The 26,492-nt window shown below is 35.5% G+C and overlaps 1 protein-coding gene across 3 annotated transcripts in view; it reads right to left on the minus strand.

The window, feature by feature from the left end:
* The window catches only part of LOC114328900 (protein phosphatase Slingshot), a 639,247-nt gene that overhangs the window by 156,892 nt on the left and 455,863 nt on the right, over window positions 1-26,492 (minus strand). For all 3 annotated transcript variants that reach the window (XM_050648794.1, XM_050648793.1, XM_050648795.1), the window contains one exon: window positions 15,796-15,971. In XM_050648794.1, coding sequence (XP_050504751.1) covers window positions 15,796-15,971 — 176 coding nt within the window. The remainder of the gene's footprint in view (window positions 1-15,795; window positions 15,972-26,492) is intronic.

Raw genomic sequence — 26,492 nt, forward strand, 5'->3', positions numbered from 1 at the left:
AATACACTATGTTTTTTTTCCAGATTTAGGTTACCTCTGTTTTTTTTGACATATGTATTTGTATATTAGATTATTTGGTTCCCAAACTTTGTATCTACGGTAACTTCTTGTGCACAGGAATAAGCCTAGAGAAAATTAGGTTTTTAATACTTTATTATTGCTTTGATATTGGTTTATGTAATTCGGGTAAATTTATTTTGTAACATTACTTGCTTGTTTCCCAAATATTGTATTTATTCGCTTTATTTCGTTTGTTCGGTTACTTCGTCGTTACTTTATTTCATTGCATTTGCTCGGTTAATTTAGGTCATTTTGTCGGTATTTTTCTTAACTTCACTTCTATAACGTTTATTCATTTGTATATTTAATTTTGCTTTATTCAGTATTGTATTTTCTCTTAGTGAGGCTTGGGCCTATTTATTTGTATTATTTTCATCTTCGTCGGTTTCCTTTAGTTGTACGTAGCAGGCGTACTATAACCATTTGGTAGAAGACTTATGTAATTTTGTACCCTATATGTAAGTAAGAGGTACTAATACCTGTAATTTTGTAACAGATAACATTATTGTTGTTATCTTAGAGATGACTTTTTGTATAACTTATGTCATTTTAGAGTCACATGATATACACTTTGTGTAACTCAGAGATTGTCAAAAATCTAGTAGTTATTTTTAATAAATATGTATTTATTTTGTATATCAATTATTTTATTATTCCTTTATGTTCATTATTACAGGTTTGATATATTTAATATTTGACAGCTGTATAAGATACCTGGGAAAATGATCGAAGATCATTTTCATGGCGCCCATGATTAGTTAGTTTTATTTATTTTGTTCGTTTTTAGTCATTATTCATCTCCATTCATTTTCAGTACATTATTCTTATTTTATTATTTCATCTTTTAGTCATCATTACTGTCTATATAGAGCTACTGTTCTTCGACAGGCATGCAAACGAGCCGTATCCATCCTTGAGTGTCAAGTTGCTCTCTTGCATCTATAGCTAGCCAACTCTATTCAGTTTGCCTCTGTCTCTTCCCACGTCTACTTATTATCCCTTCTAATTCCCCTTTCTTCAGTACTACTGCAAAGTAGTATTTTTTATTTTTCCTACTTCGGCTCAACCGCTGAAGCCCCTTCATTTTTATTTTCATAAGAGGCCCCAACTAGTTACCTTAGTCTTTTCTTTTCTTCTTTTTTTTCCTTACTTCTGTTGGAGTATATCTTTCTTTTTACTTTCACTCCAACAGAAGTTTTCTCATTTTTGTTACAGTATTAATGTCACGAACGTTTCTTCTTTTCTATTCTAACAGTTCTTTACGATTTGCGAATGGTAAATTAATGTGTAAAAATCAATATGTTCTGATACGTTATTAGAATCCAATTATATAAACAAATTAATGACACTATTGCTGCTTAATCTGCTCTTTGTGGGTCCCGTTAAGACATTAATCTTTGAAATTTGGTGGGAAAATTAAAGAACAGTGGGACGAAGATGGTCTTCATTAAGGTTGTTATTTTAATTAAAGGCCTCAGAGTCGGCTTCAGAGCATTTTCTATTTAGTTGTAAAATAATGCAAACAGATACTGTTTTTCTAATGTGCTAAGTGCTTTACAACCTCATATAGAACCCGTAATTTCACGTTCTAATGCGCAATTTCTTCATATCAAGAAGGACGCCTTCTGGCAGCCGTATGATCTTGTCGCCGACGGTAAGAGCATCACGAACGGTACCCTTGACAGGGGCGTAACAGAGGCCCCCGCAGCATGAAGCTTGCAAGGGGCCCCGATCGATCTGGGGCCCCATCTTGCCGTCTCATATTTTACGTTGTGTGTCCTTTAAAAACGTAAATTTCTAAATAGGCATTCGACAAGTGAATCATTTCATATCTAGAAACTTAATCCTTTTATGGTGACGGACGACAATAAACTATAATGCTTTGTACGTGACTATTGAAAGGTTTGAGACTTGCAATGTGCGGAATTTAAGAACAATATTTCTAAATCTAGAAATGGGTTTTCTCTTTAATCTTTACCTACGTTTAGTATTTCGATACAATTATCCAGAGGCGTAACAGATGCCCACGCAGCATGAAGCTCATGGCGGGGCCCCAATATGTCATGGGCGCCATCTTGTCGTCTAATATGTAAAAATGTGTTATATTATTCGCATAAATACGTTTTTTAAGCAGTGCAGTATTAAAAATGAAGTTGCCCATCCGAATTAATAAAATTGTAGAATATTCGATGATTGTAGTGCACGAAGAAAGTTGTTCATCTCATAGAATAATACTATGTACTAATGTAATCATTTAGTAATTTTTGTTCTATTTTATTCTATCTATACCAATAAAGATGAAAAATGTAAGTCGTCGTAAACAATGCATGAATACACCAATAGCTCAGTAAATGACAGTTTTGGAGTGAAATTATCAGCGTCACGACGGACGTATTTGCTTGACAATTTGGATTTAGGTTCTAGTTACACTCCACTTCAAATTTGGACGTACGCCGTTGGTTGCTTTTATTTCGGAGGGTGACACCCCTTCTTGGCGTGAAAAACATACGTTTAAAATAAGTCCGGAAATGTATAAATTGACTAATTATAAGCAACTTTTGTTCTATAGAGATTCTTTATCTCTGTTAATACTTTTCAAGGCATTTGCGAGTGAAAATGTTTTTCATTAAAAAAAACTCAAAAATAATTATTTAATCGAATTAAATATTAGATATCGAAAAAACATTTGTAGCAAAAATGTAGCTTATGAGATACAAAAAAATGATGTACTTATTCATGAAGTCCATCCACACAGTAAAAGCACAGTTGAAGCTCATGAAAAATTATTCTTATTCGTCCAATTCCAAATCGAATCTTTCAACCTGAAATAACCAAAAAATGAAGCACTTTTCGGGAAAAACTCATTAAAACTTTTTTAAATGTTTCAAAAAAAAGCTTTTTTTATTTTTTATAAAAGTTATTGGCACCAAAACTGGACGAGTTACGCTCAAAATAAACTTGGCCGCTTTTTTGGTAAAAAAAAATCGTGAAAATCTCCCCCTATTTCGCACCTCAAATAAAATTTATCGTTAGCGCTTTACCATTTACTTTAAATATTTATTGTTTATATGATCTGTAAGTTTGACCGGTTCGAAGTTATTTTTGAAAAAAATGGTTTCATAGTAAAAAAAGTTTTTTTATTTTGGAAAAATGCCTTTTTTTCAAAATAACTAAAAAAGTATTAGTGATGCCTACGAAAAATCTCAAAGAGTAAAGAAATGTACGATTTGCTTTTATAAATATTTTGGCTTTATTTTGTTTTTCTGTAAGACAAAAATTGGTTAAGATAAGGCTGTTTAAAATTTGCATATACTCGTGATTAGTGACTCATTCAAGCCCTTTCAACTAGAACCCTTTCTAAAAAAAAGCACTTTGAACCGGTGAAACTTACAGGTCATATAAAAAAGATAAGTAATTTGTAAAGCGATAATGATTAGTTTCATTTGGGGTGCTAAATAAGGGTAGATTTTCACAATTTTTTTTATAAAAAATGGGATTATCTGTCTTTTGAGCGCAACTGGCTTATTTTGTTGCTAGAAACTTTTGTAAAAAATAAAAATAAAGCTTTTTTAAACACTTTAAAAAAGTTCTAATGAATTTTCCCCGAAAAGTATTTCATTTTTTGGTTATTTCGCGTTGAAATATTCGATCTGGAATTTGACCAATAAGAAACACCTTTTATCAGCTACAACTTTTCTTTTACAGGGTACTTCATTTTTGTTTCATTTTTTTATAAGCTACATTTTTGCTAACAATATGCTTTTCGATCAAATACTTACTCTTTGAACTATTTGCGAAAAATTGGCTAAAAACGTGGTTTTTTGTTGAACAATAAACATTTTTACTCATAAATAACTCGAATTGTCTTGAGTTGACCGCTTCGGTGGTGACACTGAAAATTTCACGGTATCGCCATATTTTACGTTCATTTACTGGGCTGTAACACATATAGGTATTTGTTACACATGTCGTATTTAGTAATTTTTTAAAGGGGGCCCCATTTCCAATTCTGCGGGGAGGGGGCCGACGGAGTTTGTTACGCCACTGCCCTTGGGGAACAGGGCGAACCCCCACTGTATACAGCTTTACTCCTGTATGCGGGGCTCTGCAGAAGATAACCACCCCTTCCCTAGCTAATCGTGGGAATTAAATGTACATGAAACTACGAAAAAGAAACCAAGCTAAAAGGGAGTAAGAGACCCCTGACTCATACTCTTCAGCAACAGAAAGAAGGGGACAATCAGTAACCACTGACTCACAACTCCTCGACTTCAACACTCAGGGAGATAGAACCCATTAATGACTCCTGACGACAAACAAAAATCAGAGGGTAGCCAGGCAAGAGAAGTGTAGGAAAAAGAAGAATCTCATGGTTGCGTAACTTGAGGGAATGGTACGGATGCACATCAACCGAACTATTCAGAGCAGCAGCATCTAAGATCAGAATAGCCATGATGATTGCCAACCTCCGTCGTAGATGGCACGTAAAGAAGAATAAGTCAGGCCTCTGCCCAATTGTCTGAGGGATTAGCAAAATCGAATTCAAGATTAAAATGCTTTCGGAGCTCAGAGGAGGGAGCTGACCAATGAGAGAAAAAGAGCAGAAGGGATTTGGAAGAATGAAAATCCTCACAAGACCGAATTAGCCGAGAAGAAAGATATGCCTTAGAAACAAGATGAGAGCTGGAACTTTAGGGATAAAAGACCTCACTCTGAGTCACACACTCCTAACAAGAACGAAACCAAGAAGCGTAAAGTCATATCGAAAAGGATGAGCTACAACGAGGGCGGCGAAGAGCATCAGGATGGCGGTGATACACAAAGCCCATCCCGATTCTACATTGAACCAAGAACAAGCAGACTTCGTACAGACGTATATATTCGCAGCAGACAAATTTTATGCTGGCCCTTCTTGCAGCGAAAGATCCTCGTTTAACGCAGGAGTGCTATCATTGAATTGCGCAAATGAGGTCACAAAGAACTGGCTTAGACAGGCGATTGAAAGTTTGGGCACTCTCTGGGCGAGGGTGAGATTAACAGTGGTCGAATTCAAGGACTTAACGGTGAGAACCAGGGTATTGCTCTTTATACTTGAGCCAAAATCCACAGGTGATTAAGACGCGCCTTCAGCATCTGAATCTCATGCTGAGGATACGGAACTGATCCATGTTAAGCAGGAAAGTACGGAAGGGGGACCAGTTTCTGACCTTCTTTATAGATGAAGAATCCTGCAGAAATCTGATGGAGAAGAACTGCAAAGTTTAATATGGACTTGGTAAAGTATCCTTCAGAGATCTGTAAGTCAAGAAAGAAAGGCGCAAGCCGCAAGGCGGCCAAGGTAGAAGGTAAGTAATATACATTACAATAGCATCAGAATTTCTTAAGAAATTTTATATCAGGATGGCATTTGTCTGATGAGAAGAGCTGGCCAGACCATAAACAAAGAATATGCAATTTAGAGGGGAAAGCAACGTAAGTCGCTTATCGGAAGTTATAGACCAGCATCTGTCGAGGGTGAGGATAACGATAAATGACGCTACGGACTTAGAAATAGCAGTGAATGATCTAAATGACTCTGTCATTGCAGCATTCCGAGAAACCTGGTAATTCCAAGTTCCAACCAGGGATACGCCATGGTGGAATAACGAACTATCTGTGTTGAGGAAAAGGACGAGGAAGCTATTCAACATAGCCAAAGTACGCGGGAAAAATACAGAACCATACGGACGGAATGCTATACAGATATAAGAGAAGCCAATAATAGAGACAAATGGAGGAAGCACTGTGAGGAAATTGAAAGCGCTCATGCTTGTGTAAGACTTTAAAAGGTGCTCTCAAAAGATAAAATACAACCAATTAACTCACTCCTAAATGATAAGAGTGAGTATACTAATACCGAAAGCTATATGGCGTAAGGGCACTTCAGAGCGCACTTCGCTGGATCATAAATAATTGAATTACGAATTGAATGAGAATAAGCAAAAAACGAGGCTTTGCAGAGGTCCTCAAGAATTAACTTGCAGTCAAATAGATTGTACACTATGAAAAAGTAGTATGGGCAATAAACTCATGTGAGCTGTATAAATCACTATGAATAGATGGTATGTATCCAGTGTTATTACAAAAGGAAACTATTGTACTGCAGAATATGCAATGTACTCAATAGTGTAGCCTACGGGTACATAATTAAAGCATGGAGAGAAATATGAGTAACTTTCATTCCAAACTGAGGACAAGAGAACGGAAAAAGGCAAAGTCTAAGACCAATAAGTCTAATGTCATTCCTACAGAAGACATTACAGAAACTGCTCAACAGGTATATCAGACTCGTATAAACAGTGGGGAACACAATTGAAAATAAAGAGGTGATGCTGGAAGCTTTTTGGATTTAGAGGGGGCTTTCGACAACACTTCGATTATATCCATAACCAACGCCCTGAGACATAAAGAAGTCAAGAATACTTGTTTGAACTGGATATAATCTATGCTCAGGAATATGGTTGAGACCGTGTTTGCCCGGATCTTCAGAGGATGCCTACAGGAGGAGATCTGTCCCTACTGCTGTGTAACCTGGCGATGCATCCCGTCAAAACGCATAATGTGGCATCGCACTAATAGGTGAGTGGTCATAAAACAATTTCCAATTATTGGATATGCCGCTGACTTGAAGGTTTGATACGAATTGATAAAAGTTTTTCCGAATTTGCAGCATCTCTATGTTAATATTAAGTTTATATTATCTTACGATCCTCGTATAGCACTGAAGAACTATTAATCCAAGAGACTGCTTAGTTGTACTGTATGCAAACATCATAAACGCATATTAAACGTTATAAAATTATTAATAAAACGTTTCAAACATCTGTCGAAGCCGGTTCTGAATTTGGTACGATAACGGACCTAACGGTACGTAATATTCGAAAAATTAATGTTAAAATAGAAGATATTAATTATCCGTACTTTGATGGGAGAAGTGTGACTATGGGATTCGAGCTGCTGTACATCTCATTGTTTAAAATGACAGTTAATAATAATTTATGATGACCACCTCTTACTATTATGCTAGTAATTGTAAAAGGGTCGTTTAAACACAGCGATAAATCAAACAACTTATCAAGGTCAATCGAGTTGTTGCAACTTATCATTGTGTGTAAACGGTGCATCGCACAACTTATCAAAGTTGGAGTTGGGTTGAAGGTGGTATCGCATTGAATCGCAGCGTCTAAACAGCGTTTCAACTTGTCATCACAACTAGTTGCTGTGACTTATCGTTGTGTTTAAACGACGCTTAAAGGTAGGCCCACTTATCTAGCCAAATGTTGTTGATCAGCGATTTTTTTGGACGTAATACCAAACAAAGGTAACAAAATATGATACGGTGAATGTATCTCGAATTAACAACTTTAAAAAGGTGTTTAAACCTTTCATAGAGAATGCAGTATCACAAATCTATTAAGTTGGTAAACAAACTATACTTAGGTACGTGATACCAACAAAAATTAAGTGAAACTATAAAATTTCGTATCTTAGTATGACTCTTTTAAAAACACCTTTAATTATTGAAAGGATTATTCGAAAACTAGATAAACCTTTTTGGAAGTGATTTATACAGAAAAGATCGGAGGGCATACCAATCTCTGAGCCAATGTGAACTAAGCAAGCGCAGATTTTTCACGAACACTTGAAAATTAAAGGAACTTTCGATGCATCCAATGCATCGGTCAAAAAAAAACGTCACGGGATTCCTGAGCTTACCATTCAAGGCAAAAAACTTAGTGCTGACGGGGAAGCCAGGGCCTATTTTATCACTAGGCCCATGAGGCACCTGCCTCGGGCCCGCATTTCAATGGGGCCCTGAAAGATCATCAAAAAATTGTTTTTATTGCAATAACAAAATAAATTTTCAAAATTCTTTCATTTTATGAACAGAAAATGATAAATGATAACTCCACAGTTGATTTTCAAGCGACTTCACCTGTCGCAAGTACATCTCCGTCATCTCCTATAGAAAACGACACTGGTATTGACACCTCTTTTCCTAGGGGATTGGCCAAAACATTTAAATCTGGAATTTCAACAATACTTTATAAATAATAGACCGAATCAATATGTTGATAAAATTAGTGAATGTGTTACACAACTGGATAATAAAAACAACCAGACATTTGCAAAGTGCGATTTATACCATGAAAGCTAATGAGGAAAAAATTCTTCCCTAGTGGTTAGTGTACAGTCCTAAATGTAGCTGTTTATTGTTACGTTTGTAAACTGATTTTCACGAAAAGTATTGTTCTTTTAACTTTCCATCGGTATAATGATTGAAAAAATATCAATAGGACAGTTATTCAACATGAGCGATCTCCTGAACATATTTCATCAATTGGTACGTTAGTCAAGAGAAGTAGTACAGCAGGACAAATTGTAACATTAATGGAAAAAAGTTATTTAGAAGAAAAGGAACATTGAAGAAACTTTCTTCAGCGACTAATAGCAACCATTAAATTTTTGTCCAAGAACGGTCTAACCTTTTATGATTCAACAACCAAATTATTTACAAAAGGAAATGACACATATACAGTGTGTCGCATTTAACATGAAGATATATATTTTGGCTATACAAATAAACACAGATTTGAAGTTTTGGATAGTCATACAGGTTGAATGTTCACATTTTTTGAGACACTCAGCTGAAATTTAAATTTTAAACGCAGCCTACTGCCACTCCTCAAACAGGGTAAATTTTAGATATGCTTCGAGTTATTCGGGATATAATCGGAAAAAGTTGTTCCAAATATTATTTTAACCCCACCTACCAACTTTCAGGACAAAATTCGCACTTTTAATTTTTTCATTATTTTGTAGTCAGGGCCCGTCGGGCCGTCAAAAAATTGGCGGCCCGAGTTGCATCTCGGGACAGCTGAGATGAATTTTAGGACCCTGACTACAAATACTGAAAAAACTAAAAGTGTGAATTTTGTCATGCAATTTGGTATGTGGTGTAGAATAATATTTGGAAGTACTTTTTCAAATAACTATTTCCGATATCTCTAACGCGAAGCAAAATATAGAAAATTTACCCTGTTTGTGGATTCGCAGTAGGCCGTGATGAAAATTTGAATTTCAGTTGAGTATCTTAAAAAATGTGCAAAACTTCAAATCAGTATTTATTTTGATAGCCGAAATAGAGAGCTAAACAATGTTTAATTGTTCAAATATAAATTTTATTTATTGTAAATAAAAATTTAAATTTCTGGTGCAACTATATTTCTATTAAATAATTAATTCGTCCAAAAAAATTATTATTATTATTAAATCATATTTAGGGGACCGAAAATTGTGTAGTGCCTCGGGCCCGATTTGAAGTAAAATAGGCTCTGGGGGAAGCAATAGTGGAATGTTTGAACAGGAGACCATAATTACAGAAAATTTCATAAAAGTAGTCTTGTTTGAAGAAGGAAAAATTGCCACAAAAGGCGCCTCTTGTGGATAATGTTAGTGCTCATCCCAATGAGGCACCTCTAATGCTGGACACTCACTTACGGATATCGAAGAGGCCGAGCGACTGACAGGCGGTTAATTGAAGCCAAAATCACCACTTACACGCAGTTTTCGTAAAGGCGTTGGCACTCTCGATCACAAAACTGCATGTGTGTGGCGTCTCAACTGCAGTTCATTAACTTAACTACTCAAATAACGGCCTTCAGTCCTAGCCTGCATGCCATGGCCTCTTCGATATCCGTAACACCAAATGGGCGTTTTAATGAGTGGAACATGTAGAATATTTCAAATGACAGGAATTATGACAGGTGATAAATAGCAGTCTGATTTTTGCATGAGAGTTTAATCTCTGTTCGGAGAGTTTATGTCTGTTCTGTCGGACAAAATAAATGTGCCGTTTTCGTGATGTGACCGTTCCAAATTTTTAACCTGTTCCACAGTTAAAACTGCCCCTGTTCCAGTGTTGGCATATATCAATAGAGTTGTACAAGTTTGACTTGAATGTTTGAAATTGACTTGAGTTTGACATAATTTCAAGTCAAACTCAAGTCAAACCTTCTGACAAATAATTCAAGTCAAGTCAAACTGGTCCATAGTTACAGGTTTGAATATTCAAACTGTTTGTCAAACTAGTTTGAGAGTTTGAAAAATAATTTATTTAGTAATTTAGTACATATACTTTTTTGTCGAGTTAGATGCTAGTTACCGATGACAAAATTGATGATATAGTACTGATAGCCAGAAATAAACAAGAATTAAAAGAAATAATAAAAAGACTAGAGACTATAGCGAGAAAGAAGGGGATATACATAAATGAAGAAAATACTAAATATATAGAATGAATACAACGAGAATACATACAAGGACAATACAGGACAATAAGCACAGAAAGAAAATCATATAAATTCGAAGAAGTAGAATTATACCAATATCTAGGAGCGATATTCACTAGGAGACCAAATATGAAAGATGAAAACCAAGCGAGAAATATGGCTGGTAATCTTTGTATCTTTGCTCTAAACAACTTAAGAAGTAAAAACATATCTAGAAAGGCTAAGATTGAAAATAGACAGTGATAACACCTATAGCATTATATGCCAGTGAAACACGGACAATGAACAAATCCGAACAAGTCATGCTGAAAGTGTGGGAAAGAAAAGTCCTCAGGAAAATATTTGTAGGAAAGCTATGAAATGGAATGTGGATAAAAATACCAAATGTAGAACTAGATCTATGGAGAACCGAATATAGAAGGGATCAGGGATCATCAAATCACAAAGACTGAGGTGGTTGGGACATATCCAAAGGATGACAAACATAAGACTTCCCAAAATAATACTAACGGGAGGAAAAAGAGGAAAGAAGAAGAAAAGTAGACCGAAAACCAGATGGAAGAACGAGGTTAAAAGAGACATAGAAGAAATTAAAATCACAAATTGGAAAAATAAACCAGCAAACAGGAGAGAATCGAAAAGAAAAGTAAACCAAACTATGGGCATTCTAGGCCTGGAGAGCTAAATTATATATTTACATCTGAGTACATAATGTGTAAAGACTTATAACCACATTCCTATAAGTATATAGAAATTACCATGATGTCGATAAAATTACAACATCCACAGTGGACCTACTCTAAGATGGTAAAATTACTATTGAAAGTTTGAAATATTGAGTTAAAATATGCTATAAAATTGAATGTAACTAAAAAATTCTGGTGCTACTATAACATGCGTTCTACCTGCGCATATCTATTGCAGTGCTATTATATTGTAGTGTGCAGAATAATCCAATTTTGTGGCTTATTCCAAACTAAAATAGTAAATTGATATGACAGAGTATTCATTACATTACATTTAATTAACAGTTAAAATAATAATTCTCATAATTTATGCGTTTTATTCACTTTGTAGAATTTCAAGATTTTTTGCCGGCACTATAATTATGTGTCGTAGACCGCAAGCCATAGCAGAAACGGATATTCGTTTGATTTTTGAACAGCAATAAAGCACTTGAGTCAGAATTCTCGTTTAAGGGATGCAATTAAAAAAGATAAACTGGAATTTGTCAATGCATAGTTGAGATATATTTATGAGAGTGTTTGTACTATTTCTTTTATCTAAGGACCAGGTCGAAAACGCTGGTGGCATATGGTGTCAAGCTGTCAGTTCGCTCCAAAACGTACAATGCAGAAGTATTTTTTAAAATTCAAGAGTTAAATAATCTACCTCTTAAAGGTTGTTTTCCTTTTTACATCATTATATAGACCAGTAAGAATCTGCGAAAAAACGTCTATTTTTGGATGTGAGAGGTGGCATTCGGATTTTTGCTGATAAAGTTAGGTGATACCTTCAGTAATAATAATTGACTTATGCTCCTTCTCAAATATGCCCGGAGGCCGGAACATTAATAAGAAAAATTTAAATATTTAAAAATTTCGAAAAACATCGATTTTTTTCTTCTTTCTTTGCTTATAACTTTAAAACGATTCGTTTTGGAACAAAGTCGTAGAGAAATAAAATAAAGATAATTGAATTTTGTAGGTATGATATACGACTGGTAAAAAATGTCTTAAGTTATTACTTTTCTGCAATATAGCAATAAACACAAAATAAGGAGGCAAAATAAGTCTGTTTTTATTCAATATTTTTTAACCACTTTGGTGGCACTTAGAACCTTAGTAATTCGCTTAGGAAATTCTTTATAACATACTTAAATCGTGTACCAAATTTCATTAAAATCGACCTAATATATTTTGCATAATAAATTTCCAATCTAAATGTTTTTAAAAAAGTTCAAATTTTTTAAAATCTTTCTGAACAAAAAGTAGACCATTTAGAAGTTGGCTAATTTTTTACATATAAAGAGGTGCTCTACCTATCTAATACACTGTACAGAATTAAAATCGGATTATTTAAGGGGCCTCAGCAATGTTTTAAATTTATTAACAATTTTTTGGCTTATAAACAAATAGCTTCGTTTAATAATAAAAAAATTAATTTTTAGCAATGCAAATAATTAAAACCGGTATAATTTGACTTAAACTTTCAAATGCTGTCAGCAGAATTGCTATTTTATTTTTTAATCAAACGTTATTCGCGTTCAAAAATTGCAATTTCTCGATTTTTTGAAAGTTCCACCGCGTTTATCTCGAAAACTATGCATCCTACGAAAAAACTTCCTCAAGTTCTTTGTTTATATCAATCTTATCGACATCCGGATCAACTGTGACCCAAAAAATTCGTGTTATATGGGTCAAAATACATAACAAAACTTGGGTGAGTCCATCTAAATAAAGAAGCCCGTAGCACCCAAATTTGGGGTACGGCTTTAGCACATTACAAAAATTTTCTAAGCGAATTAGGAATGTTCTAAGTGTAACCTAAGTGATGAAAAATCATTGAATAAGGACAGGCTTGTTTTGACCCCTTATTTTATATTTATTGCTATTTTGAAGCAAGGGTGATAAATTAAGACATTTTTAACCAATCGCATCTGATATAAAATTTAATTATCTTTGCTTTATTTATATACGACTTTGTTCTAAAATGAATAGCTTTTAAGTTATAAGCAAAAAAAGTAGAAAAAAAAAACGAAATTTTTTGAAATTTTTAAATATTTTATTTTTTTTATTAATGTTCCGGGCATATTTGAGAAGGAGCATAATTCAATTATTATTAACGAAGTTAATAATAAGGGGTAGGCGGTATAATACCGCCTACCCCTGATGATTATATTTCATATAAAAAAGAAAATATTTAAAAATAATTGAGTAATAATAATAGGGTTATTGGTTTTATGTCTATAATTGAATTTTTTTTTCAGATACAGTCTACAAATGTTATGTTTTAGTTTAAATTTTAAATATATTGACCTATCTATATGCATTAAGTTTTCTAAATTATCCAAACTTATAAACTAGCGCGTTTATACGCTGTTAGCTCGTACGTAGAGGGGATATTTAAAAATTCGCGAGCGCCAGTATTGACAAGTCTGTAAACGTTTACTGGAAATTTGACATAAACGTCAAAGTGATTAATTTAAAATTAAAAATAAAAACATTAATTATAAAAAATATTAGTTGGTCAAAGCTGTGGTATATATTTTTACCTTAAATATACTTACGTTTTAAATACTGAATATGTTCCGTAATATGTAATTATAAATTAATCTATTAATCTTAGCGCCATCTACACGATAATTGTGAAAGTATCTGAAGTAAGAAATTAATATTTCATCAATAGAACGTCAAAATGATTTGTAAAATCTCAAAGAAATCCGTTACAATTTAATTACTTTTTTGTGTTGTAAATATTAAGCTATAACAATTAAATAATAAATTTAAAAATTACCGGTGAAAGTTGCATTACTAATCCGCTAGGAGCGACACCAGCGAAGCTTAGAGCGTATAGGGTTTTATTTGTCTGTCTGTGGTTTAAGTATCATATTATCAGGTAATACATTTCAATGTTTATTGAAATTTATTTTTTTGTCTTGTTGGGGGGGGGGGGAGGGGGGAATTTCTCCTATTTTTCCTCCGTAGATCCGCCACTGAGACATTATCGCACAAAGCACACACTTCACAACGAACGTAACTGAACACAATATGGTATTCAAACTTCAAACTGTTTGAAGAAGTTTGATTTCAAGTCAAACCTAAAGATATTGAAATCAAGTCAAGTCAAACTTTTTTACAAAATAAGTTTGGTTTTCAAGTCAAGTCAAGTTTGTTGAGTAAAATCAAACTAGTTTGACTTGATGCATCTCTATATATCAAAGTTTATCCGACTAGACACCCTTAAGCTATTAACAAATTTTCAGCTTGCTATTAATCAACTTTTTTTTCATACGCGGGATCCAGACCTAAATGGCTCAATCAATGGACCAAGTTCGCATTATCCGTGTTTTTCAATTATCCGTGCCACCTCCGGTCCCGTGGAGCACGGATAATCGGGGCTCTACTGTATTAAACTTATGTAGAGATGATTTTTTATGGACGCCGATTAAATGTAACCTTCTATAATACGTACATAAGAAAAACATTCATCCACACTTATGAAATATATTCTGCCAACGTTGCACTTATATCCTTAATAAAATAAAAACGTAGCGTTTGTAAATTATTCACGCCTACAGTAGGAAAAATGAAAGAATACCCATGAACGAACATATAAAACAGGCTGTATTTTCCTGTCACCGTGTCATACAAAAAATTGGCCAGCGCAAGTACATGTAATAATTATTATTACATGTACTTGCGCTGGGCAATTTTCTTTGTGACACGGTGACAGGAAAATACAGCGTGTTTTATATGTTCGTTCATGGGTATTCTTTCATTTTTCCGACTGTATGTATTTGGGGTCTCAGACATTAGTGATTTGAGAATGTACTCTATCTTCTTTTAAAATAAAGCATAGGAGACTGACTTTCAAATTATTTCATCATATACACTGGAAAAACAACAGTGTTAGGCCGTCAGCACATGGGTTGATCGAAGACAAGTCTCGAAGTTCGCGCGTCTTGTTCGTCTTGTATGAACCCTGCGGCACAAGCGATTGTTCTCTGCACACTAGTCGATTCAGTTTGCTCACATCTTCCAACCAGTAAGAACGCATTTTCTATATATCAAACAAAACTACTATTTCGATCTGTGAAAAGTACGTTATTGTTACATTTTTAGTATAATTTGTATAAAATGAGCATTCTACAATTGAGGGTATTTCTTTACTTCCCCAACGAATTTTATAATGAACACCTAGAAACAGAAGTTGAATGTTTTCAGAATTTTATACAAACAATATATTTCCACAAAGCTAATCACGAACATAACATTCACCGATCTTTAAATAAAACTAAAATTTAATTTACCGCAAAAATCAACAAAAAACGAAGGACACAAAATAAAATAATGACTGGAAACGTCCGTCTCACTCAAACTTTCGCGTGCGCTACCGATCGCAAGGGACGAAAGTCGTACAAGACGAGGAGATTTGCAATTCCTAAACGCCCCGTCTACGGAGCTCAATGCCACAACGAAGGCACTTGAGTGGAGTGGAGAGATCTACGCGATTGGAATCGAGTCGAGTAGTTCGAGCGTCGTCCCATGTGCGGATGGCCTAAGTTGTAAAGGAATAGTGCTTTGATCTGTTTGAATCAAACAGTTTGGTCGTTAAATTCTTTAACATTATGGACTACGAAAGAACTAAAGAATTATAGTATATATGAAGAATTTGAACTTACCCATCTCCATCTAAAGTGATCTGAGTGTTAGCCAGCACTCTAAGGACTAGACCAACGGTAGTTCTTTCGTTGCAATCGATGCCTAAAAGACACGATTCTTCTCCTCTTGCTCCCATCCTTGATACAACAACTAAGTACCTCGTCCTTGTCGGATGAACACTTTCTAGTTTCACGGCCTGTAACAAAAAAAAAAGATTTAGAAAATATTTCAAACTGTTTAAAGTTATTTCAGCAATTTCAGACAGAATTTGTGTGGTTCTTTTCCTTTGGGCACATGAGTGTTTTGTGGATATTTGGGCTCTTGGTAGGGTTATGGGTTCCGACTTTTGATCTATTTATAATAGATTCGACGGGAGTGTTTAGGTAGATGATGGGATTCGTCAAGAATCATACCTTCATAAGAATTATTCTTTACAAGAATAGCACAAAAAATGCCTATACTTAATTAAGCCTTAGCCAAGCCTCCTTTGGAAAATAACCAAAATAAAAAATATAGGTTTTAAGAAGAGCCAAATTAAAATAAAATATGTGTATTGGAAATGATTCATATAAAAAAACATCTAGACTACATTCACAATAAAACATACCAAATGAGTAGTAACTGGCGTTGTTCAATTCATAAGTAAACACAGAATGGATCGGTAGTAATGTATTAGAATTGTTTGTTTTTTTTTTTATTTTTAATTTGTTTTATTCATCTTCTACAGCAACTGACAAGTTTAGTTAAATTTCTAGATTAGTTACTAGTTGTTTTAATATATGTTGTACATTAAATATTCATCCTATAGTTGATTTAATTGAAATGAAAGTTTTCATTACGGTTGTGTCAGGCTACGTAGAAGAACCGAGTCTAGTCTATATTATTCGTTATAAAAACAAGAACTGTTAAAAGCCGATGTAAACAACCAACAACCAACCAACAGCAAGGAAAGAAGTTAAGTTTCCTCTTTAGGAGTCGCTCGCCGTTGATATTAACATTGAAAACCGCAATTAAAGTAACTTTGAGTTGTTTTTACTTGTTTTAAAGAATATCAACTTGTCGATACTAATTAATTACGTTTCCGTTTTATAGGCCTGGATCCCGCGTACAAAAAACAAGTTGAATAATAGCAAGCTGAAAATTTGTTAATAGCTCAACGGTGTCTATAGTTGATTTTTTAACCAAGACGAGTAAACTAAAAAGATAGATTCACACGAACCTAGAGTTAAATACGCGATTTTCAAATATTGTTGATTAGTCATTTGAGGCCACACAATTATCGATGAAATAGAATTACCGGCCACATATTATTGTTCATCCAATGTAGATATTTGGACTTTTCGCACGAAATCAGCACATCACTAGAATTTATTTTGTATTAGGTATTTCTTATCTACAGTTTTCTCTGCGAGTGGGTGTTTGTTATTTTTATGAAATTAGTAATGCGATTAACTGAGTTGTTGATAGTGACGACGTTGAAGAAATATTGAATTCCCACAATCGGGAGCTAACTATTGATGACCTCATAGAAATGCATGAGGAAGAACAAGACATTGAAGAGCTTGATTGTTTGGATCCAGTTGAAACTGAAAATCAAATATCGGTTGGAAACTTGACTGAAGGTCTCAGTTTAATTGAAAAGGGCTTACAAATTTTAGAAAATATAAACTATAACAAATATCGCATTTCTTCTACCAAACAAGGGATAAAAAAAATTATTAGTCTGCTATGAAGAAATTTTGCGGGAGAAAACAAATATTTTTGAGTTGTCTCTTTGTTAGATTTATGGAGCCCTCTACATCAAAATAAATTAAATTGACACTTTTATATCTGTACATGCTATTTTTTTAGCTTCCGGTCTCAATTAAAAATAATTTATATACACACATATGCGAAATTACACCCCGACTTACGCGAATTTGACTTCGCGGTTACCGCTCAGTCCCACCTATCGCGTAAGTGCGGGGTATTACTGTATTTAGTTTTATAGGGTAAACGACTCGGTGAAGACTGGAGTAGGGCGGCCGTCACGTTTTGCGTGAAATTATCTAAAAACAACATTTAAAACGAGGGGAACAACATTTAAAAGCGAGTGGATGACGGAGGGTCTTTTAAATTCTGTACATGAAAAACATAGATTGTAATGTTGTTCTGAAGCTATTTCCGTGTTGCATTTTTGTAATAAACTATTCTAAATGGGAAATAAGCCACAATTTAACTAAAAAAATGATTTTATTAACGTTTCGACGCCCAAATCGGATGTCAAAACATTAATAAAATCATTTTTTTTTTTTTTTAGTTAAATTGTGGCTTATTTCCCATTCAGAATAGTTTATTACATATATTGTATGAGCTAATTAGATGAGCTAATCCAAGATCCCACAAATAACAGTAGAACAACGATTATAAAAACAAATTAAGACTTTTAATTAAAAACATAAGAAATAATAACTGACAAAATAGACATTGCAAATGAATTAAATACGCATTACAGTACATTAGGACAAAAGTATGGACAAAATATACCCATTTGTAATGATACATCGTAATGATACATATCAGACATCGTATCATGTACCTACCTCAGCCACAAAGTGTAAATAAAACTAATAAATAAACCAAACAACACAGCAAAATATCTTCGTGCGATTCAGTTCTTATTGTGTGAAAAGGACAAGTGCGTCAAAACTACCGCACGAGAAAACCCTCGCACGTTCAAAATTCTTATAACGTGAAATAGCCCTAAGTCCTATTTCATTCCTGTTTTTCATGTAGTCATCAAGCTCATCTTTTAAAAACCATGTAAGAAACGTCCGATAATGAAGCCACTATAAATCATGTACTACAGCCACGTTTTCTGGCTATTCAAAAGCTCGTAAATCATCGTCTTCTTTTAATTTTCTCCTTCCCCGTTAGTAGCTGCTAAGAATCAAACAAACATCCTGTACACAACAAACAGCTGGAGTAATAATGTCAACAACCTCGATTATATACAATTTATTGCGAATTGTAAATGATCTTCGATATAGGCGCAGCCCGTGTGGATAATCATTAGCATATATGCAAACATTATGACTTTTTTTTACATAACCACAGCACACCACTCTCCGTCGAAACAATACACTCAATGAATAATTTTTTTGTTATCGAACGACAATTATCTTATGCCAGTACGTACTTTCACTGTGCCACAAAGTTCGCATATTAAATAGTGTGTTACCTAGAAATAGACTAGGATTTTTCTTAGAATTCAACGAACACGCAACACGTTAATTGGTTATATCTACAAAGAAACATAAAATTATCAATTGCTATTTTTATACAAAACATAATTATATGGATAGTTTATAGCTACTACGAACCTTTATAACAAGACGTGATGATCTGACAGCAAAACTTGAAAAAAAAAATTAAGAAACCGTGTAAGAAACAAGGACATTAGAGCGCAAGAAGAATGGCGTACCAAATTTAAGAACACGTGGTACCAAGGATTAAGCCAGGGGAAAAATTAAAAAAACAAGTACATGTAAGTAAGGAATGTCGCCGAAATAATCATAAAAATATACTAAATTTACAATCAAGATGTAGTAGAAATAAACAAACCAAGACACGTTAAATGCTATTAAGAGCACTCCCGAATCATAATTTACAATGTATAAATTTTGGAAATCATGATTTGGGATTTACAATGTATATACATTGTAAATTATGATTCGGGAGTGCTCCTAGTAGCATTTAACGTTTCTTGGTTTGTTTATTTCTACTGCATCTTGATTGTAAATTTAATATAATCACCAAAGTTTTCCTTCCCATATGACAAAATTCTTTTATGACAGAAATTGAAACAACAAAATAGTTTATGATTTTATATTGGGTCCCTTGTAATAGGTGATTTGAATGCCAAAGTGGGGAATGAAGATATGTACCGAAAAACTACTGGAGGTAAAAGTAAACATGACGAAAGTAACGAGAATGGGAAGATGCCGGTAGGCTTTGCGCAAGAGAACAACTTGAGAATTATGAGTATGTACTTACTTCGACCACAAGAAAATCCACAAACAAAACTTGGATCGCTCCAGACGGCAGAACACGCAACCAAATCGACCACGTCCTAGTGGAGAGTAAGCACTCGAAATTAATAACAGATATTAGAACTTACCGAGGAGCAGACGCAGATTCCGATCACATACTAATGACTACGAAATTAAGAGAAACTATCCCAAAGGTCAGAGAATAGAAAATAATAAATAAAAAATATGACGTTGCCAAACTAAAGAACAAAGAAACCGCCGAAAACTTCCAGGCAGACGTGACAGCAAGACTACTTCAGTGCGAAGTGCAAGGTGACATTGAAATGGAGTGGGGAATAATAGAAGAAGCTATGAAGGAAGCATCTCAAAAGCGGTTAGGTCAAGTTAAGAAGGGGAGCGACAAAGAATGGTTTGAAACCGATTGCAAGAAAAGTCTTAACACACGGAATGAGGCAAGACTTAAATATATGGATAAACCAAGTAAAGAAAACAGATGCGAAAAAAGTGTGTAAGAGTAAGAAAAGGGAGCATATGGATAAAAAGCTGCAAGAGATTGAAGAGCATTATATTAATAAAAATGTAAGAAACTTCTACCAGGAGGCGAAAAGGAGCAGTGACCAATGTGCACGAAAACAGAACTACTACAAGAGCAAGGAAGGGCACCTAATAGGAGATAAGCAGGGGAAGCTAAGTAGATGGCAGGAGCATTTTAGAGAGCTACTTAATGAAGAACCTGATGGAAGTGATGAGGAGCAAGTGGAGATGGTAGAGGAAGTCAGAGGCCCGGCGGAAACAATGTAGACTCCAACCGTGCAAGAAATAAGAGAAATCATACATAGTATGAAAAACAACAAAAGTGCAGGCAGCAATGGTATTACCGCAGAATTAATCAAGCAGGGGGGAGAAGCACTTATAACGCGAATATGTAGCCTGTTGACGAAAATCTGGGAGCGAGAGGAAATGCTGGAAGTATGGAGAGAGGCCATAGTATGCTCCATTCATAAGAAGGGAGATAGAGCAGTGTGTGAAAACTATAGGGGTATCACTCTCCTAAACGTGACATATAAGGTACTCGTCAGAGTCGTAAGAAGCAGACTGGAAAGGCACTTAATCGAGCAGGTTGGTGAATACCAGGGAGGATTCAAAAAGGGCAGATCCACCATAGATCAAATATTCGTGTTGAAAATGATTCAGAGCAGTAAGCAAAGAAATTGAAAAAAGAATTTCGAGAGGAAGAAAGACAGTCGGAGCCCTACACAAACTACTAAGAGCCAAAAACATCTCCAGAGAGGCAAAATTAAGACTCTACCTAACAGTGATCCAGCCCACAGTTCTTTACGGGAGCGAAACATGGGTCATGAACAAAAATCAAGAAAATATGCTGAACATCTGGGAGCTGAGTATATTCGGGGGAGTAAAAAACGATGAAGACGTTTGGAGGAGACGAACAAATGCAGAGATCAGAGAGCTGTACCGGAAACCAGAAATAAGCCAGGTGATCAGAACAAAGAGACCAAGTTGGTTAGGTCGTCTTGCGAGAATGGCTGACGGAAGGTGGGCAAAGGACTCGCTGCTGAGAGGGGAAGGAAAGAGGAGAAGAGGACGACCCAGGAAAAAGTGGCTAGAAGCATGTAAGGAAGACCTGGAAACAATCGGGATATCAAATTGGAGAACTGCGGCCATGGACAGGAGAAAATGAAGAAAAACCGTGGAGAAATTCCAAGCCATGGGCCTTTAAGGCCTGTTGAGCTGTATTATATATATTATATATTGGGTCCTATAAATAATGAAAACGTTTTATTATAAGAACTTCTTTTTTATAAAAATGTAATTATTTTTAATTGTCTATTACCCTGCTGATAAATGTTGGATTCAACATTTCCTCCAACGTAGAGCAAATGTTAAAAAAATATGTATGTACTATGTACTATGTTGTCCATTGTCGTTCTTGTTCTACTTTTAAGAAAGAAATGAGGACCCTAATGTAAACGTGTAGCTGTGATTCACTTAAATGTTTTTATTGTTTTTCTTAATAAAACGACAATTATATAGGTATCTAAACCACGTAATCGGTTCTTAATTAACCGCTACACGTCTATCAATGTCACCATTAACTTACAAGAAAAACACATCTTCGCAAAAGCTCTGCACCAACACCTACAATTTTTATCGAGTCTCTCTTAGTCCAAGCTGTATGCTCGCTCCCGGTTGGTAAATTAATCCGATTCGTTTTTTTTGCACAAACTTACTCAAAAAGAGGTCTTTATAACAAATCCACAGGGTGCCAGGCGGTACCGCGGTCGGAAAATCGTTCAAACAATTTTTTACAAACTCAAAAAATTAATGTCTTCACTTCGGACAATTTTTTTAGAAATCCACAAGGAAAAAGGTTTTTCTGTAGTTGGCTGTATACCATATAATACCCTTAAGCCGATACCGCACTGCAGGATGCTAGATGGTGGCTTGGATGGTGGATTTTAAAGGTGGATGGTGGAGGGTCACTGCATCCTGGACGCAGTGAAAAGAGTGAAATACACAGTATCCAACTGACTGCTGAGGAGACATCATGCCTCTCTCTAAAGTTGCGAAAAAAATGTTACTATCTTCGGCAATTATAATGGCAAATAATGCAAAAAAAAATTTTTTTGTCAATATTTTATTACTAAGCTGTTATTTTTAAGTAATAATAATGAGCGCCAGCACGTATTAGGCGGCCGTCTATGGTGAGTGCGAGAGAGATGCCATTCTGGCAGTCCAATGGGGCATCTTACGCGCACTTACAGCCGCGTAAATACGATCTTAAGCCGCGTTTACACGATGACAATTGTCGCGACAATTGTCAGAAGACAACTGACTGGCATGAAACTATTGTCTTCGTCTTAAGTCGCGTTTACACGATGGCAATTGGCGAGACAATTGTCATTGGACAATTGTCATCACGTGGTTGCGGATTGTCGGAGGCCAGTCCAGTTGAAAGAGATGTTTACACGGGGCCAACTATTGCCATGGCAGTAGACAGCTAAAACATGGCCGACTGCTCGTCATCTAGAGGGAACTGGCAAAAAACAAGACAGCACTACTGGCCTACACCGTTCACACGGCGCCAATTGTCAATTGAGATTTCGAGTGGTGGGGGGCTCACTGGGCGCAGCTCATTGTCCTCAGTCTACTCCCTGAGACAACTGAATTTTGGGCCAATTGTGAGGGCAGTTGGCAAGGCAATTGGCCTGAAGTGTTTACACGAAGACAATAATTTCATGCCAGTCAGTTGTCTTCTGACAATTGTCTCGCCAATTGCCATCGTGTAAACTGAGATTTCGAGTGGTGGGGGGCTCACTGGGCGCAGCTCATTGTCCTTAGTCTACTCCCTGAGACAACTGAATTTTGGGCCAATTGTGATGGCAGTTGGCAAGGCAATTGGCCTGAAGTGTTTACACGAAGACAATAATTTCATGCCAGTCAGTTGTCTTCTGACAATTGTCTCGCCAATTGCCATCGTGTAAACGCGACTTTAACACTTCAGGCCAATTGCCTTGCCAACTGCCCTCACAATTGGCCTAAAATTCAGTCTCCGGGAGTAGACTGAGGACAATGAGCTGCGCCCAGTGAGCCCCCCACCACTCGAAATCTCAATTGTCGCAACTATTGGCGCCGTGTGAACGGTGTAGGCCAGTAGTGCTGTCTTCTTTTTGCCAGTTCCCTCTAGTTCTCTTGTGTCAGTCAAAACATACACGTGGTTTGTTTTATTAGTGTTACGTCTGGTTATTCTTTAGCAAAATGGCACCAAAGTGGCAGAGGCGGCTCTAGCCCATGTAGCGCCCGTGTGCAGTCGATACCCTGGCGCCCTTTGGTAGACGCGCAGTCAAAATGGAATAGTCGAATAGATACCTATCTAGTATTATATAGTACATAGGGTATTAGGTACGCTTATGACGTAAACAAAAATCCAGATGCAAATAGTGCAATATTAAATGATGTCGGGAGCCAATAGGTATTCGCGGCGTCATGCGTCAGAACAACCTACCCAAACCTGTTAAAATATTTAATTAAAAATGAACTTTTTTATCTTTGAGGTAAGGTTGAAAATTGGTTGAGGAAATTTGACAGGTTTGAGTACACGAGTACCTAAATAGTACTTTTAGGAACGAATTGGTTAGATGAATAAACAAGAACAACTTTGTGATTATTTAAAAAAATAATAATTTATTAACGAATTATTACAGGACGCACATATAATTATAAAAAAGATACTTTTCGTGCGTTTGCATTAGAGAAATCTTAAATAATATCACTTACTTCAATTTTTATTTTATGTTCAATACTTACTAGTGATATAAATTTGTCAATCGACTTTTCAACAATGTTGACCTTAGATAATAATTTTTAATTTAGAAAATGACCTTTGGTCACTTGCAATGTGAGGTAAATTCTAAGAGCAGTGAACAAATTTGGGAACATTGAAAGTAATTTATTTGTATATAAGTAATTTAAAATATCCAAAGTTATAGAGAATCATCAATAAACATTGGTAATAATTATATTTCATTAAAGAGCTCAAATCTATCTACGTCTGCCAACATGACACAATTTATTTTCTAAATTAGAAAAATATGCTCTTTTTGTATCTAACGAAAAAGTGTAATTATTTTGCTTTAAAAGTTCAAAGCGTTCGTCAAACTTAGTAATTGCTGTAGCTAATAGGTACTAGTAAAAGTATAGGTACTTTAAAATGTATTTTCGCGTCAGTTACTAGTTCATCTTCCGCCACATAATTAAAAAATTTTCTACGAGCACCAAGACAGGTAGGTGTGAAAAATTCTGCTATTGCCTCGACTTTTTCTGCAACAGTTTTCGCAATATTAATGAACTCCTTAAAAGCATACTCATTGCGTAATTCAAACAAACTTATTTTTGCATGATCAATCATTTTTACGGCTTCTGAGAATACGACGTCTGAATTTTGAAGAGCTATCTATTCCGTCAAAGCCTATTTCGCAAAATTACTCCGCGACACGTGAACAAACGCCTTTGAAAATGCCCGGCAAGTCCCAAGCAATTTAACCTTTATAGGTTCCACAGCCGATTTCGGAATCATTGTCGGTATGTCTTCAAACGAATCAAAAGATTGCCGCCCATCCGTTGGACGGACAGCCGGGCGGGCGGCAATCTATAAATCGCGCTTAAGTGTCAATGGAATTTTTCATTAATCGTTTTAAAGCATATTTTACGTTGAAACAAAGTAAAGGACCCGCTCTTTGGCGCTCAGCGCCCCCAACATCCCGGCGCCCGTGTGCACCGCACACCCTGCACAATAGCTAAAGCCGCCTCTGCAAAGTGGAGTGACGAAATGAATTTAAAATTCGTTGAACTTTACAAAGAACACAGGTGTTTGTGGGACCAGCAAGACGACTTGTACAAGGATAGAAATGCTAGGATAGAAATAACTCCTCTTCTAGCACATTGCAAGACTCACTGATAAATTCCCGGTAAAGCTGATTTAACATTAAGTTTTAAGTCCTCAACGGACACAACCGATGACGAGCAGTCAGCGATGTTTTAGCTGTCTACTGCCATGGCAATAGTTGGCCCCGTATAAACAGCTTCTCGTTCAACTGGACTGGCCTCCGACAATCCGCAACCACTTGATGACAATTGTCTCGCCAATTGTCATCGTGTAAACGCGGCTTTACGGCTTATTGTTAATACTTAAAAATAACAGCTTAGTAATACATTAATGACACATATTTCTTCAGGTTCATGTAGGGGGGGCTTTAAACTTTCGATTTAGTCACTTTCTGACTTTCATAATAATAATTTTTAACCAAGTTATTAAGTCTTAAAAATGGTCATTTTCGCGTTTTTCAAATTTTAAATTGCTTATAACTCGAAAACCATCAACTTTGGAGAAAAATTACAGGAGACCTTTTTTGTCCAGAATGCTCTAAAAAAGGTAAAAAACAATTTGTCCGGACCAAAAATAATAATTTTGTCAATTTGATTAAAAAAAATTGTTAAAAAAATTTAGACCACTTATTCTGGGGTGTATTACAAATGTGATTATGCAAAAAATTATTGCCCTTCTTTTATAATCATCACTTATTACGCTTTCCTCCATATGTGTAATATATTTATAGCGAGGCTACCCCGATGGATTATCAAACACGACTGATATGGGTGGATAGACGCCTGGCGGACCACCGGATGGGTAGATGGTAGTGAGAGGCCACTGCGGCTACCGTCGTTGTATTATTCGTGGTATAAGTAGCTGGATGGTCGCCAGGCGGGTATCTACCATCCACCATCCTACCAAACTTCCTGCACTGCGGCATCGGCCTTAGGGATCCGGGCAGCCTGCAGGGTTTTTAGGAATTAGTCGCCTTAGTCTGAGCTTGTGTTTTTTTAATGATATATACCCCTAGATTATTTAAGACATTTTTACACTTCAGTCACCCCCACTGTGATCTCTTTTTAAACTTCACAAATTCCAACAACTACCAACAAGTTAAATAAATTCGATAACTTAAAATCAACACAAAATTGCTTTTCTAAATCCTGGGTCTATCGACAATAGGATTTGATTACTGATTTCAGTTTTCGAATAAAAATAATTTGTGTAATGTGGTTTGCCTACCAACTTCATTGACAATATACGTGAATACATTTTATAACTACGTGAATACATTTTA

The sequence above is a fragment of the Diabrotica virgifera genome, chromosome 4 (assembly GCF_917563875.1).
Source record: "Diabrotica virgifera virgifera chromosome 4, PGI_DIABVI_V3a".
Lineage (NCBI taxonomy): Eukaryota > Metazoa > Arthropoda > Insecta > Coleoptera > Chrysomelidae > Diabrotica > Diabrotica virgifera.